The sequence below is a fragment of the Jatropha curcas genome, chromosome 2 (genome assembly GCF_041381405.1).
Source record: "Jatropha curcas cultivar XTBG-Jc1 chromosome 2, XTBG_Jcur_1.0, whole genome shotgun sequence".
Taxonomy (NCBI): domain Eukaryota; kingdom Viridiplantae; phylum Streptophyta; class Magnoliopsida; order Malpighiales; family Euphorbiaceae; genus Jatropha; species Jatropha curcas.
This window is the reverse complement of record NC_143152.1, coordinates 8,661,347-8,677,314: the sequence shown is the minus strand read 5'-3', so window position 1 is coordinate 8,677,314 and position 15,968 is coordinate 8,661,347. Positions and strand designations below refer to the sequence as shown.

Below are 15,968 nucleotides of genomic sequence, written 5' to 3'. Positions count from 1 at the left end.
CTAAAAAATATTAAATGAAAACTACTAAAACATTTAACCGTTACAAATAGACGATCTAGACCTTAGCAAGATTAATTTTTATTAGCTACTGCAAATAGGCGAGTTTAATAAGGGACAATGAGAAATAACTTCTAGGTTATGGCTCTGAATTTCTCAAACACACTTCTAACTCTAATTATATGCAATACGATCAAGTCATACATTGTAAAAATTTAATTAAAAATAATTAATTCCTCTACTTCCATATTTACTCAAATTCAAATTCCTTCAATATGAATAATATAAAAAATTTAGGTAAATTTCTTCATTAATCTTCAATTAATATTTAAATAAACCCGCATTTGAGATCAATTGAGAAGTAAGATTTAACCACAGCTTGTTATTGCTCTCCACTAACCATTTGTGAGAAGAGATTTATTGTACATTAATGGATTGGGCCAGTCTCATCAAGCCCACAATCAATGATATTAGTCTTGTAGATTTTCTTGAACTACAATCATTTACACATTACAAGCAGGATTAGAAGAAAGGCTTGACACCCAAACTGAATCACTTATAACTGCTTCATCATCATCATTTCTATGCCATCTCCAAAGTGCATGACTTGCATTCACCACCTCAAGCTGTCCATGCCCAAAGCTTGCCTCTCTAAACACTGATATTTCTGGCTTTGGATCTATATAGCTGCTTAGTGTACAAGGAACCATTAGTAACTATTTAAATATATATATTTTTTTAAAATTCAGACAATTATTGTATTAATTATCAACGAAAGGTAATTTAAAAAAAAAAAAAAAAGAAACAAATCACTTACTTTTTGGCAAGGCCTTCACGGTTGCCGCCATCCCCGATGTTTATGTAAACAGGACCACAATTGTTTGCTTTCCCTTGGTAAACACGAGCCTGAAACGATCAAAGAAGTCCAAGCCCAAGATTGATACTTTTGCAAATTAAAAATAATGTTTTTTTTCAAAAACAAAAAAAAAAAAGCTTAAGATTAATACCTTTACAAATTAAAAATAATTTTATTTTAAAACATATGCAATCCCAAGATTGATACTTTTGCAAATTAAAAATATATATATATTTACATTTAAAAAAAATTAAAAATATACATATTTTTTTAAAAAACAAGTCCAATAATGATACTTCTGCTAAATGTGGCTGTTTTTTCACTTATACAAACAGTAAAAGGTCTCGAGTTTGCCATATAGACTACAATAAATTATCTATTTTCATCGATTCTTACCTATTTAATGAAAAATACTTGCCTATTCTTTGTGTTTAAAAAATTATTTTTATCCTTTTGTCCTTTTTTTTTTTAAATTTATATATTGTTTTCAGCAAAGTTCAATCAAATACTCATTCATTCATCGACTTTCTATATATTTAAAAGAAATTTAGAATATTTTCTTGACAATATAATATGATATGATTAAATAAAATAGAAAATATGTCAATGACTAAAAAAAAAAAACAGAAAAAGGGAAGGAGAGGGCTTACAAATCGCTCATATGCATGCACATGGCCAGCAAAAACGACATCAACACGAGCTTGATAAATTAACTTCTCCATAAAATCCCTCATATGAACAGACTCAGCTTCACCTTGATGAGCAGAATTAGAATTATACCAAGGTGCATGAATTAACACAAACACCCAAGGAGTTTTTGCCCTTTCAATCTTCCCTAAATCCTTCTGCAACCACTTGTACTGATCAGAACTTGGATTGAAATCTGCATATGACCCTAACATAATCACATGTACTGTACCACCGGCTGCATTGAACGAATAGTATAGGTTTGAACTGGACCCACTTTCTTGAAATGGCATATGCCATCTTGAATTGTAGGCAGTGAATTTGGTGCTATGTAGAAATGGGATTTTCTCGACTTCATGGTTGCCTTGTGTTACCATCCATGGCCTCTGGCTAGCCAATGGCTCCACCAGACGGCCAAATGAGTCCCATAAAGGTTGAACCATATCGGCATATGATAAGTCTCCAGGTAAAAGTAATATATCATACTCTGATTTGGATATGTGCTCTAGGGTTGATTGGGTCCAACCAGTTTGTCCAAGATCACCTGGATTTATGCATATATGAAATTAGAAACATGATAATCAAACTGACTGACTCACCAACATATAGGCCAAATACAAAAATTTATCTTGAATTTTGTAACTACAATTTTATAGCATCCTCAATTTTTACTAGAATGCACAAAAGCATTGACCATATAGAAAATTTCGGTTTAGATGCCAAATTCAGAACGGTCGGGTCTCTTATCCAAAAATTTTGGCTTACAGACCTTAGTTCATTTCAGTTTAAACCGAACTGACCATTTGTTCACTTATAATGTTTACATTGATTCAAAAAATACTTCAATTTGAAAAATTACAAATATTAAACACTTCAACTTATAAAATCATTTTATTGAATACTTTAACTTATAAAATTAAATAACTAGTAGAGAATTGAAAATTTTGAATATTATTATTTCAAAAGTTACATTAATTACGCATGAAATCAATATTTTGCATGTAAAATCAAAATCCTAAAAACTGTCGCTGATAATATAGAAACATGTGTTAAATTACTAAGATTTGCAAGTTGAAGTATATAATAGGTAATCCACAAAATTTAGGATGAAATATGATCAAAATTGCAAAATTCAAAATTGAATTTGTATTTGGACAAATATAATATAATTGCAAAAATGGCATATATACCAGTAACAGTGAATTTGATAGGAAGATTGGATGGTGGGGTTTTGAAACTGAACCCACGAGCTGAATTAGAACTGCAGCGGTAGTAGTAAACAGTGTTTGGAATGAGTGGACCAATCACTACATTATGAATTTGACCTGACTTATATGTTAAGTACCGATACGACGACGTATTCCCAGTTGCAGAGTTTTTGTACATTCCAGAAGATGTACCATAATCTACTATGGCTGGTGCTGGGTCGTCTGTTATCCATGTTATTCTAATTTTATCTTCACCAGCCATTGATATATGCACCTGCACCACATTATCAATATTTAAAATAATTTCCAATAATCTGAAATGAGAGTAGTCTTGTATCCGAAAAGGATGTCTGAATAATCTGGCGAAAACCGAAAAAATAATTTAAACAATAGTTACCATTTATCTCTATGATAAAAAACAACAATTTTCTAGTTACATTTTTTTTAAAGAAATCAATTAATTACAGTAACGGAAATAATTAATCATTTCCTATTTACAACAGACGATATTTCTAACGAGAAATTTGTTGTAATCAATGAGTTTTAACTCAATTATGATTTGTATTATTTTATTGTAACCATCTTGTTTTTATTTTTTTTTTAAAGGTTGTAATCATCTCGTTTTTCAATTTTCAATAATTAATTTTTTCGAAGGGAATTTTCAATAATTAATTAATCTTATGGTAACAATAAAGAAATATTAATATAATAACTAGAAAGTCTAAAAATAAGAATAAGGTAGATTCCTCATACTATTATTTTGAGATTAATTTAATTAACAAAAAATAATAAAAACAGAATGGCTTCTTCTGGCCAACCTCTTTGACTTAAGGCGCTAATAATATCATGAAAACATTTTCTCCACCAAACTAGCTGTCAGTAGATTTCTCTTTTGGTGCTCTATCTAACTCCGACCAATCCTAACCATTTCAAATCACCTCAAGTTCTCAACAAGAAAATTAAGAAAACATAATGAAAAGGTGAAAGTAAATTTATTTATCACCTGTTGTGGCGTAGCGGAATCATCAGCTTTAGATGGTTTGACATAGAAGTTTTCACGAGGCGGTGGCCGGTTATATGAAACACCAGAGCCAAAATTTCCGGCGAGAACCAGTGCAAATATGGATAGAAGAATACGGCCTTGTTTGGTGGCCATTATATAATTTCTGATCAAGTAGAAATAGAAATTTTCAGACGAGACAAAGAAAAAACAGAGGAGTTCTCTCTCTCTCTCTCTCTCTCTAAAATATATGAATGAAGATTTAGATTCTCATTAACTATTGTAATCTGGAGCTGCATTTATAATGCGCCGAGTGGCGGTGCCCAAATATACAAATGTTGCAGAGAAAAACTTCCCTGAGGACACGTGGGGTTGGGTGACTGGGACACGTGTAGGAAGGGTGATTTCCATGCTGGAATGTTTATTTATATTTTTCAGTTGCAAGATGTCGTCACGGAATTGGAAGATGAATGTCTTCTGCAATTTGGATTTTGGAAACAGTTATAATGAAATATTGGAAGTTGTTTGGACACGAGAATTGTTGGGTGTTGGGAGTTTTATTTTGTTTTTATTCATGAATTGGATTTTGCAGCATTAGTCCAATACACTCATTGGATTGTTTCTTACACTAATATAAGGATTGCTCACTAGAATGCTAATGCAACCCGATTCGAATTCCTTTGTCAAAATATATGAATTTGGCTTTCCATTGACTATTATATCCTTTTATCAATTTTTTAACTTTTTCATCAAATACATGGATAAATTAATTTATTTCGGTAAAATACAAGGACAAAATAATCAATATATGTAGAGATATATTAATTAATTTTAATAAAATACAAGGATAGAATTATAATTTTTTAGTGAAAAAGTATAAAAATTGACGGAATGAATACAATGGAGACAAAATATAGAGAGAAAAATATACATTTCTAAAATTGTAGGGAATGTTATATATTATGACAACATGCAAGGACAAAATCATAAATTTTTCTATATATTATAACGCAAATCTAAAAGTTTTGATGTGAGGTTTAAGGATGTAGTTGCAATTATATGATTGTTCAAACCAGTCCTAGTGTAATCCAATGTAAAACTATATTTGGAACAAATGAGTCATTAATATAGAATTCATTTAAATGAATTCTACGTAGAATTCATGTATAAATGAATTTCTCCATTTTCGTATGTCATAATTTAAAATAAGAATTTTAATTAGATTTTATAAAATTATATTTGAAATAAATTTTTAAATGAAAATTCATTTGTCTTTAATTCTTATAATATCCTTTACATAATAAGTAATAAAAATAAATAACAAACAAAAATTTATTATATACAATAAAATAACTTAATATTTTTTATTACTATTAATTAATTAATTATATTAATATTCATCATAATAATTTTTTTAAGGGATATTCATCATAATAATTATTTTAATTGTTAAAAGTCTTATTGATTTAAGTAATTAATTTGGAAACTAAAAGAATATTTAAAAAGGTTATTACTATTTTCAATTGCATTTGGAAACAATTGATGATAGTCAGTTTTTATAGTTTCATAATAATTTTATTATAAGATTTAAAAATAATATAACAACATTAATAGTTTGGAATTTTCAAAACAAAAGTAAATAATTATTACCAGATTTCAAGAAAGAAAAGGGTAGTAGGGATTTTTCAAAAAAAAAAAAACAAAAAAGGAAAAAAAGTAAATATGTAAAGTTAGTTATTACCAGATTTAAAAAAAAAAAAAAAAAAAAACCTTAGTAGGAATTTCCAAAAAAAAAAAAGGAAAAAAAAGTAAAAATATAAAGTTAGTTATTACCATATTTAAAAAAAAAAAAAAAAAACGTTAGTAGGAATTTTTTAAAAAAAAATAAATAAAGAGTAAAAAAAAGAGTAAAAACAACTGAGTTTGCAATGCACGATAATTTCGTCAATTAAAATTTCAATGGTTTAATTTTATGAAATTCATTTAGGAATTCTATCAATTTTAGTAGAATTTGAGTAAAGTACACTCAATTCTATAGAATTCAATTCGTAGAATTTAAATTTAAATTTTTTTTCATTCTAAACACAAAACTTTGAAATTTCAAATGAATTCTACAAAATTTTGAGGAATTATTTTTTCCAGACGGGCTATAAACATTCCAAATAAATTTATAGAAATTTGGTGATTCATAATATATACAGCTAGAATCTCCATTTTTCTTCCCTACATAATTGGAAATGGAGAATACTGGGTGTATGGTTAAAGAAAATCCAGAATTTTGAGCGTTTTCACAATTGTATTCAAATCTTTTAATTTTTCAACTAACTGTGTATTTATTTTTTCAGTAATTGTACTATAGGAGTCTGTTCGGCAAAATTAGCTGTTTTAATAGATGTTAATAGGGGTGTGCACGGGATTGTGGGTATCCCGACCGATTCCTAAAAATCGGCCCGAAATTCACAATTCAAAAAAACCCGATATTAATTTAATAGTCCCTTCTCGAATCCCGTCACAAAAGTAATTGTGGGATAAGATTTGTTTTTTGATTAAAACGGACCGTTCCAACCCAAATTATCTCCCATCCTGTCCCGTCCCAAAAATCGAAATTCTCATCCCATTTTTTATTTAAAATTTTAGTTATCTTTTTTTATGAATTTCAAATTATGTCCATAAAAATCATTTGATCCTTTTTAATTTAGTTTTCTAATAATAGCAATTATTGCTGAAGTAGTAATAATAATAAGAAAAAATAATATGCATTTTTAAATATAAAATAAGTAATAATAATAAGAAAAAATAATATGCATTTTTAAATATAAAATAAGTAAAGCAATTAAACATATTTTTCAACATAAATTTCTCCACTGTTATTCCAAAGTATGTGTCAAGTAAGACTTTTTGATAATTTTTTTCTAGTAAACAAAAAAATGAAAAGATTGATCATACAAGAGAAAATATTGACTTTAATTAATCTGGTTACTGGATTATTAGTTGTGCTTAATGCTATCATTATTTATTTTTCAGATTATATTCAAGTTTAAATTAAGTATCAAATTTAAATCAGTTTAAAGACAACAGTGACAAAACTAATGATAAATTAAAATTCATAAACTACATGCAAAGTTAAATTGTATATAATTTTTGCATTATTTTATTTTATTATATTTAGCGCTTTTATTAACTAGAAAATAACTACTTAAAAATCTTCTATTATAACTTTAGCAGTAGATCATCGTCGATTAAATTTAATCTTTTTTAGCTCAAACTTATATAAATGAATTTTATTTGATTATAATTGATGAAAATAATAATTTTTTTTATCTTTTTTTATGAGAAATAATTAAGTCTACAGAAAATCCCGATTGAATCCTGACCTAGCACATTTCGTTCTGTCTCATAGACTCGAATTTTTATTTCATCCCGTTCCATTTTTGGAACGAGATTATATATCTATCGAGACGGGATTGAGGCTCCATTTTTCATATTCTGATATTTTGGTGTGAGACTAAAATTATGTAATTTCCGTCTCAATCGAATCCATGCACACCTCTAGCTATTCGCTGTTTTAGTAGCATTTAGCTGTTAGCTAAATTGAGTGGTTTTTCACGAAATGTTAAGAGTTAAATGTTACATGAGTTAACTTTTCATAAAATGCTACTTAATCTCTAAAAACTAATCTAAAGATTATATTACTGAATACTATAAAAAAATCAATATGGTTTGTATTTCTAACCATCAGGAACTTCATAATAAATTACGAAAGGTGCAACGGTGCTAATTTCGCTGTGGAAGGTTTTTACATCTTTTGTTTTGCAGAAGAAGGCGATAATGAAGAAGAAAGGTAAAGTGATTTTGTTTTGGTCGGGTCAAATAATGACAATTTTTTTTTTTTTTTTTCTATATTCTTGTACCTTGTAAGTGCCAAATACAATAACTTCTCTGACTAAGGAGCACATGAGATGGGCCCACTTTATTAATTTAACTTCCACATAATTAGAATTTGGATGGAAGGGCCATAAATATATATTTATATATCAATTGAAAAAAGATTTAGCAAATGATCCCTAATCCAGTAGCAATCCTTGCTAAATTTTTACATTATCATTTGTTTACATCCTTGAAAATGTAAAATGTAATTTCAATTGGTGTAAAATTAGGGGCGGCAACTTTACTGTTTTTGGAACTGAATTCCGGGTTTGAAATCGGTGGGACTTGGAATTGAAATCATGAGGAATTGGAATAAGGAGTCCGCACTCTGGTTTCAGTTTCAATTTTTTAAAAACCGTGAACTGTCAGTTTTTTCAATCGGTTAGAACCGGTGGTTCTGGAGGTTCCACCCAGTTCTTATAATTTTTTTAAAATTTTTTTTAAAATTTTTTTTGAGAAATCCCCAAATGGATTTTTCTAACAACTATATCACAACTAGTTTTAAGGGTATTTATGGAAAATTAATTTTTTGATTTATTATAAATACCCCTTTTTATTTAAAAAAATAAATTAAGTTCAATCCTTTTTCTAAAAAAAAATTAAGTTCAATCCTTTTTTTTAAACAAATAAATTAAGTCTGTTTATTAATTTTTTCTTAACGTTTTTTCTAAAAGTTATTTCATAAATATTTAAATTTTAAATTTTCAACAAAAAAATATTCCATAATTTTTTATTTTATAATTATGCAAATTGCTGAAAAATCAATTGGAGAACCGGCCAAAATCATCGATTTCGAACCGTTAAGAAGCCGGAATCGAAATTGTAACCGGTTGGTTTCAAATTGTAACCGAAACCGTCAACTTTTGGTTAGTTTCAATTTCGGTTCCAAATTTTTGGAACCGGAACTGTCAGTTATAAAACCCAATGGCGGTTCCAGAACCTTGGCCATCCCTATGTAAAATGCAATTTAATTGGTGTGTTTATCCCCTTTTTTATTAATTTTTTTGTCAAATAATCCTCAGATCTGTATTAACAAGTTTGAGTTATTTTTGCCAGATATTGAGATTTATTATTACCCATATATTATGTTTTTATTCTCAAATTTAGTTTTGAGTTTCTGTTGTCATTGTTTTAGTGATTTTCTTTAGGATATTTTATTATTTGCATAATAATATAAAAAGAAGTGCGGTTATTCTTTCTAATAGGAGGAAGAAATTAGAAAGTGATCATATTGGACTTATAGAAAGACCATAGAGTTGAACAGTGGCCATGAATAACCACCAAGTGGAGCAAGTAATTGCCTACGACATAAATATTAGATCTATCACTCGATCAGATACTTCAAATGATTATATTTTTTTTTTCTTATTTGTGTAAATGGTTTATTATTAGATTTCATATATAAAAATACAGAAATATAGTTATCTATATTTCATGTCTGTATGCATTTTTCTCTTGATTTCTTCCAAAAAAATTGTTCAAACTATGTCTAGTGACTTCAAAGAATTATAATCATCATCAAATCCATTGTTATTTCCATTTATATATTGATTTTTGGATTGATGAGTGAAGACTTGTATAGAAATGTCAGTTCATGATATTAAAAGGGTTTTCGATTTGTAGAATTTAAATATGGAATATTTTATAGATTTATCATATTCTTTTGTTTAGTTTAATAAAAATTAGGCCACAAATTATTGAATTGATTAATTCTATCCTTTTGAAAGCTGGAAAAATCATATCTTTGGATTTTGTAAATTTCAATTTATCATTTTATATTAACTAGCTTTTTCGAAGATGCGTTGCATATTGTTTGTACTCATTCATTTTTACTTGTTGTAAATAAATAAATAAAATTTAATTTATATATATAATTTTCTATTAAATTTTATAATGTTATAAATATTTTATATTACTAAAAATCTAAAAGTATTCACATAATAAAAAAATTTTATAATTAAAATAATAAAATAAATTTTCTCAAAATGAATATTAGTTTGACTTGACTTATTATGAATTTATATTATAGATACTAGTGTTAAAACCCGCATGATGTACGGAGCAATATTAAAAGATGAAATAAAATTTTATAACATCATTCAAAAATAGTAAAATTATATAATAAAATGATAAATTATATCTCATTGAGATATGATGAAAAGTTACAATGCTAATATATGTCTTCCTAAGTACCATGCGCAGTCTTTCATGAGGTATGCAATAGCAAAAACTATGCATGGTATGACATATATAAAAAAATGCATGCACACTATTAATGTATTTTTCAACATTGATAATAATTTTGAGAATTTAACTAATTATATTGAAATAAGAAATTAAGTATTTTTTTATTTTATGCTTATGGTTTATTCTAAATGATTATTTATTTATTTGAAATATTAATGTTTACTTATTTAGTTTAGTGTGTCCCAAGTACGTAGATGCCCTATTTTTTTAAAAATTATCGTATCATGTACGTTCCTATATCTCGTGTATCGTGTTCATGCAATCTAACTCTTTGTACATGAGACTACTCCATACACCAAGCTGATCAACCAAGATTTTTTTTTTTATTACCAGTAAAAATGAATTGTTTTTTTTTTCAATTTGTATTTGTGTCATTGAAATAAGAAATTAATTTTTTTTATTTTATGTTTATAATTTATTATAAATTATTATTTATTTATTTGAAATATTAATGTATAATTTATTTAGTGTAGTGTGTTCTAAACATATGTATGTCCTACTTTTTAAAAATTGTCATTTTCGTACGTTCTTATATCTCATATTCCGTGTTCGTGCAATCTAACTCCTCGTATATGAGACTACTCCATACACTAAAGCTGATAAACCAAGTTTTTTTTATTACCAATAAAAATGAAATATATTTTTTAATTTGTTTTCGTTTCATTGAAATAGGAAATTAAGTATTTTTTATTTTATGTTTATGATTTATTATAAATGATTGTTTATCTATTTGAAATATTAATTTATTACTTATTTAGTTTAGTGTGTCCTAAGAGTGTAAATGTTTTACCTTTTTTAAAAATTATTGTATCTCGCATATTCCTGTATCTTGTGTCTCGTGTCTGTGTAACCTAACTCCTGGTATATGAAGCTACTTCATATTTTTTCTTATTACCAATAAAAAATGAAATTTTTTTTTTTTTAAAATTTATTTTTGTCATTGAAATAAGAAATTAAGTTTATATTACTATTAGTCTAATTGGCAGAGAAATATTAAAATATAATTGAGTAAACAATGTTAAAATATAAAAAATGAAAATATAAAAAAATAAAAAGCTGTGAATATATATTATTATTAGTCCCTATTGGTAAAAGGACATAAAAATCTAGTTTGATTGATTTTGTAGAAAAAATTTGTGATAATTAATGTTTGATCAAAATTTAATTGTTGGTCCCTACGGTTCCTATTTTTGATTTTTTTAACTTTTAATAATTAATTAAACTTATTGTTCCCTACTGTTCCTTCTCACACGTGGTAATTTTAGAGGCTTACAATTATCTTACATATAATGCAAACTGTTCTGCTTTTATATATTATAAAGATTATATTTGTCCAGACCCAAATCCATAGGTTGAACCGATACTAGAACTTAAGTAAGTATAAGGCTCCTGAAGCCCTTAATAAGTTTAAACCATCAACTAATCTGAAATGGGGCATAACTCTTATTCATGAATAGTATGCCCATAACATAAGTAGATTTTTTTATTTAGGTTCACGGCCTGATCGCATTATCGTAATCAAAATGTAAATCACAGGCCTATAAGTGTATATCGACCACACTATGGGCTTCTAGCTGACAGATGCATAAGTCCAAAATTAAAGGGGCTTTTAGCTCACAAATGCATAAGTCCAAAATTAACGAAATTTATACATTGAAAATGTAATTATTTTATTGCACTTTACAAATAAATATCTTAGGAAAACCTTTTAACTACAGAGCTCAACTAAAATTTACTTACAATCCAATCATATAAATGGTAGTTACATTACTTACAACCCAATCATATAAATAGTAGTTAAATGAAAAGAGAGAGTGTTATAAGGAATTTATTACATTTCTAGCTCTATGGAGGTAGAAAACAGAACTACCGCAGGAATAGAGAAAGACTGCTTCCTGAAAATTTTAAATAAAAATGAGGGTGAATTTTACAACTCAGTGAGTAATAATAAAAATGGATGTGAGTTTTACAACTCAGTGAGCAATAATAAATAGTACATTTCCCAAACATTCACACGAGGTGAATCCTAAAGGCACTAAGATGAACACTCGATCAGTCACGCACATAGCAAACAATAGCATCTACATACAATAGCATGATCACATAAACAAGCAAGTGGAGATTGCTCTGTGGTGTCACCGAAACACCCACGAGCCGTCCTCACACATGACCCGCTCTCTCACGTCGTGTGCACCAGGTAACTAATCTCCCATACATAGCCAACCAGTCTCAACCTCATTTGACCAGCACTCTTTTTTTTTTTTTTTATACTCTCTTTTCTTTTCTATACCAATAGAAGGCTACCTTGTGATTTTCCATATCATATATCATCAGACGCATATGGGAGCGCCGATCTCCCCATACATGGCAGACGGTATCGTACACAAACCCGTGGTGACCCATTTTATCCCAATTCCATACAAACAAGATACAACCATGTCACAATACAAAGAATCAAACAATGCATTCAGTATAATGCACCAAATCAATAATTAATATGCAAACATAAAAATATAATTATGATGTAAATAAATATATAAATGTCATCAGATGTTAATAATAACATAGTAATATAAAAATAAATGCTAATTATCATTTATATTTTTCTTTATAAAGTAAATAATATATGCATGCAAAATATGGTATACACTATTTATTATTACTCACAGTGGTAGAAGAGAGAAAGAGTGATAATTTGGATTTTGGCTGGTAGGAGTGGTAGACGAACTCGGACGATCTAGATTAAATACAAATATAAAAGGACCGAGTTAAATAAAGAACCATACTTAAAATAAATCAAGTTAAAGGGTTTATACTAATAAGCCTATCTACTTAATCATTAAACATTAGTAGCCTAAATTCTGTCGAAATTTTGACAACACCTCCCCTAAAAGTGGGACTATCAACCTGTTTAAATCCCAATAACAACAAGTATTATTCAATCAATACACACAGCCCATCCATGGGCAATCAAACAAATTTATTTCCTTTCCTCCATCCAAAGTAATCACATCAATATTTGATCGTCAATGTCAAACTTTAACTTGCTATGTAACATTAAGTAAATAAATAAATAAGCAAATAAGTGAAAATTTGCTTGACCTCCACATATTACTAGTTAAACTATCTGAATATAGACCCTTAACAATCATATAAAACTATAGCTTATGTATCCAATATTCGTTATTATTATTAAATAAAATCTTGTATTACAACTTAACAATCCATGAATCATCATTATAAATAACAAACCTATTTAAATCATCTATCAACCATAGATAATCGACCGACACGGAATCTTGAAAGCACACTCGCTTGCATATATAGGTCCTTCTAAAACAACACAAAAACTACTTAAGGTAGCTGCTGCCAATTCACAAAATTCAGAGTTTTTCTATGCCAAAATTACATATTACACATTAACTAATCAATCCCTAGCAAGTATTAAATATACGACTTCATTGTACCATATCAAGCAACAATTATTTTTAAATAATATCTTTGATTAGCCCTTGGATACATAGATACATATATAAGCGTAAGTGCATAATTAGCTTTCACGATTAATTCTTTTCCATATTCTTTAATTTGTACCTGTACATATAAAACTTCAAGCTCAATCATTGCATACACACTTATATAAATATATCCCATAAATCATCCATAAATTTATACATGTCTTTCTTTCTCCATACCAATACCGAAACCAAATTTCTAATCAAACTCATGGCCTATATACTAACAAATTTGCCGTTCGACAAAGAATTCGTATAACTCATCACTTCTCACCTCATCAATCTCAAGGTTCAAGTAATGGAATAATATGGATGCAGTTATAACCACAAAAATTAAAATTTATATTTAAAACCCATATTCTACCCACTCTCTTGTTCATTTTCTATCAAGATTCAATATATAATATCATTTCCCCTTTTATTAAGCAAAACTCATCAGAAATAGCTAAATTAGCTGCTGCGATATCAAGAGAACCTTATATTAGCAAAAGTTATGAAAAATATTTTCCTACTACCATTTATGAACCTAATTCAAGCAAAATTATAATTTCTCTAACTGAAAGCTGCTGTCACTTATTCAATACTCAACTTCTGAGTGGAAGTTACTTTAATCACACCAAAACACTCACTAAAATTTGGTTTAATTAAAGCTAGGAAGAAAATTAATTTAATTCTCCCATAATGTTTGTATGAAAAATAGCATCTATGTTAATACATCAAATTCTATAACTATACTCAAAGGATTCATGAAAAATATACTGAAAAAGAGTCAAAGATCAATTTACCTAGCTATAGACTTTGTTGGAAACTGAATCTTTCCGGTTAAAATCACCGGCGGTAAACCAAATGCCGAAATCCAACTCTGCCGGCGTTAGCTTGGTCGAAGGTGGGAGCAACGATGTATGTGAGTGGCTAGCGACGAGAAAAGAGCCGTTTTCGCCGGCTAGAGGCGGGTCTTGCCGGAAAAGCGAGAAAGAGAGTTGAAGGAGGAGACTGCACCGATCGGAAAAAACGAAAGCGTAACTCGCTGTCCCTTTCTTTCTCGCTAAATCGTGAGCTGCAGATGCCCGGAGATGGAGGAGCGGTGGTGTGATATGCTAAATTCGAGGTGGGTTGGCCGGTTACGGTTGGCGTCGCCGGGAAGAGAAAAGAACACGGGAATAAGCCGTCCCGATCGGAATGAACTCGCAGCTTCACATGTGACTGCTGCGGCCACCGGAGATAACAGAGGAGAGGGAGAGAACGGCGGAGAGCCGGTGGTGACGTGGAGAAGGTCCGACGATCGGACAGGCCTCAGGCGGTCGGAAAATCGAAGAAAGGGGGACGGAGGATTGCTGTCGCTGAAAACGGGGAGAGAGAAGAGAAGGGTGGGGATTTTTTTGGGAATTTCTGAATTCTGGAGCTTTCTAATTGGTCTAAGGCTGGTTCGGGTTGATTTGAGTCTGGTTTGGCCCAAATCATAGGTTTTTGTTTGATTTAATTGGTTTCTTCTTTGGTTTGGAAATTTTAATGAGTTTAAATAGATTTAAGGGTTTGATTTAACAAATATAAAATGTATTTACCTTAAATTTTATTAAATAATTTCATATGGTATTAGTTAATTTATTTTAAATATATTAACATCTAAAATATCATTGATTAGAATTATTATTTAAATTTTTAAATGAAAAATCTTTGAAAATAAATTTTTGGATCGCTTCAATATATTATAAATATTATAATAATTGATATTTTAATCATTATTTTAAGCATTATTTATAATTTTATTTTATTTTATTATTTTTATTTTTATTTTTATTTTTATTTTTTTAGTTTTTGCTATAATTTACGAGCATATAATTAATTTTATAGTTGCTTTTTTTTAAGAACAAAAATTCTTTTCAGCATGTTGGATACATTCTTAACATATTTAGCTGGGGGATTTGCAGAACAGTACTTCTCCATAATGAACCTAAGGACACATCCCACATACTTTTCCATAAGAAGACTTCTTCTTCTCCCCATTCAAACTTGCCACTAAACACAGCTAGCACAGAACCTGCAGAAAACACAATTCCAGATTTCCCAAAACATGCCAAACACCTTTCCCTTCACCAAATTATCCTACCCCCGCACACACAGCATTACAAATTCCTTCATCAATAATACCTACAAATACAACCTCATCACATCTCCCCACCACTACACATTCACCATTACCAGTACCTTCACATACACTGCCTGCAGATACAACTTCACACATGCCTGTTTCACATCTCCCCACATCCGGCTTACCTTCCCTACCAACACTACCACCTAATACATTAAGAAAGAGTCTTAGAATCAAATCCAAACCAGCTTGGTTACAAGATTTCGTGGCTTCTGCTGTTTCCAATAACAATGATGACATTATTTCACACATCAAATTATTTGGTTTTTCTCAGTCATCTAATGACCATTGCCTGTTCACCAAAGGGTCAGCTTCAACCTTCATTGCCCTTTTAGTTTATGTAGATGATATACTTCTTGCTGGTCCTAATGAAGAGCTTATC

The 15,968-nt window shown here is 29.0% G+C and overlaps 1 protein-coding gene and 1 long non-coding RNA gene across 2 annotated transcripts; both read right to left on the bottom strand.

The window, feature by feature from the left end:
• Positions 1 to 351: 351 nt before the first annotated feature.
• PAP20 (Purple acid phosphatases superfamily protein) lies at positions 352 to 4,035 on the bottom strand. The gene is made up of 5 exons (XM_089717417.1): positions 3,752 to 4,035; positions 2,731 to 3,022; positions 1,504 to 2,084; positions 815 to 903; positions 352 to 684 (listed from the first exon to the last, which is right to left on the bottom strand). Exons 1-5 carry the CDS (start codon positions 3,902 to 3,904, stop codon positions 501 to 503), a joined length of 1,299 nt encoding a protein of 432 aa, XP_089573543.1. The 5' UTR covers positions 3,905 to 4,035; the 3' UTR covers positions 352 to 500.
• Positions 4,036 to 11,549: 7,514 nt separating this feature from the next.
• LOC110008982 (uncharacterized) lies at positions 11,550 to 14,831 on the bottom strand. The gene is made up of 3 exons (XR_002283797.3): positions 14,223 to 14,831; positions 12,590 to 12,659; positions 11,550 to 11,817 (listed from the first exon to the last, which is right to left on the bottom strand). It is a non-coding gene; the product is annotated as an uncharacterized LOC110008982 (long non-coding RNA).
• Between the last annotated feature and the right edge of the window lie 1,137 nt (positions 14,832 to 15,968).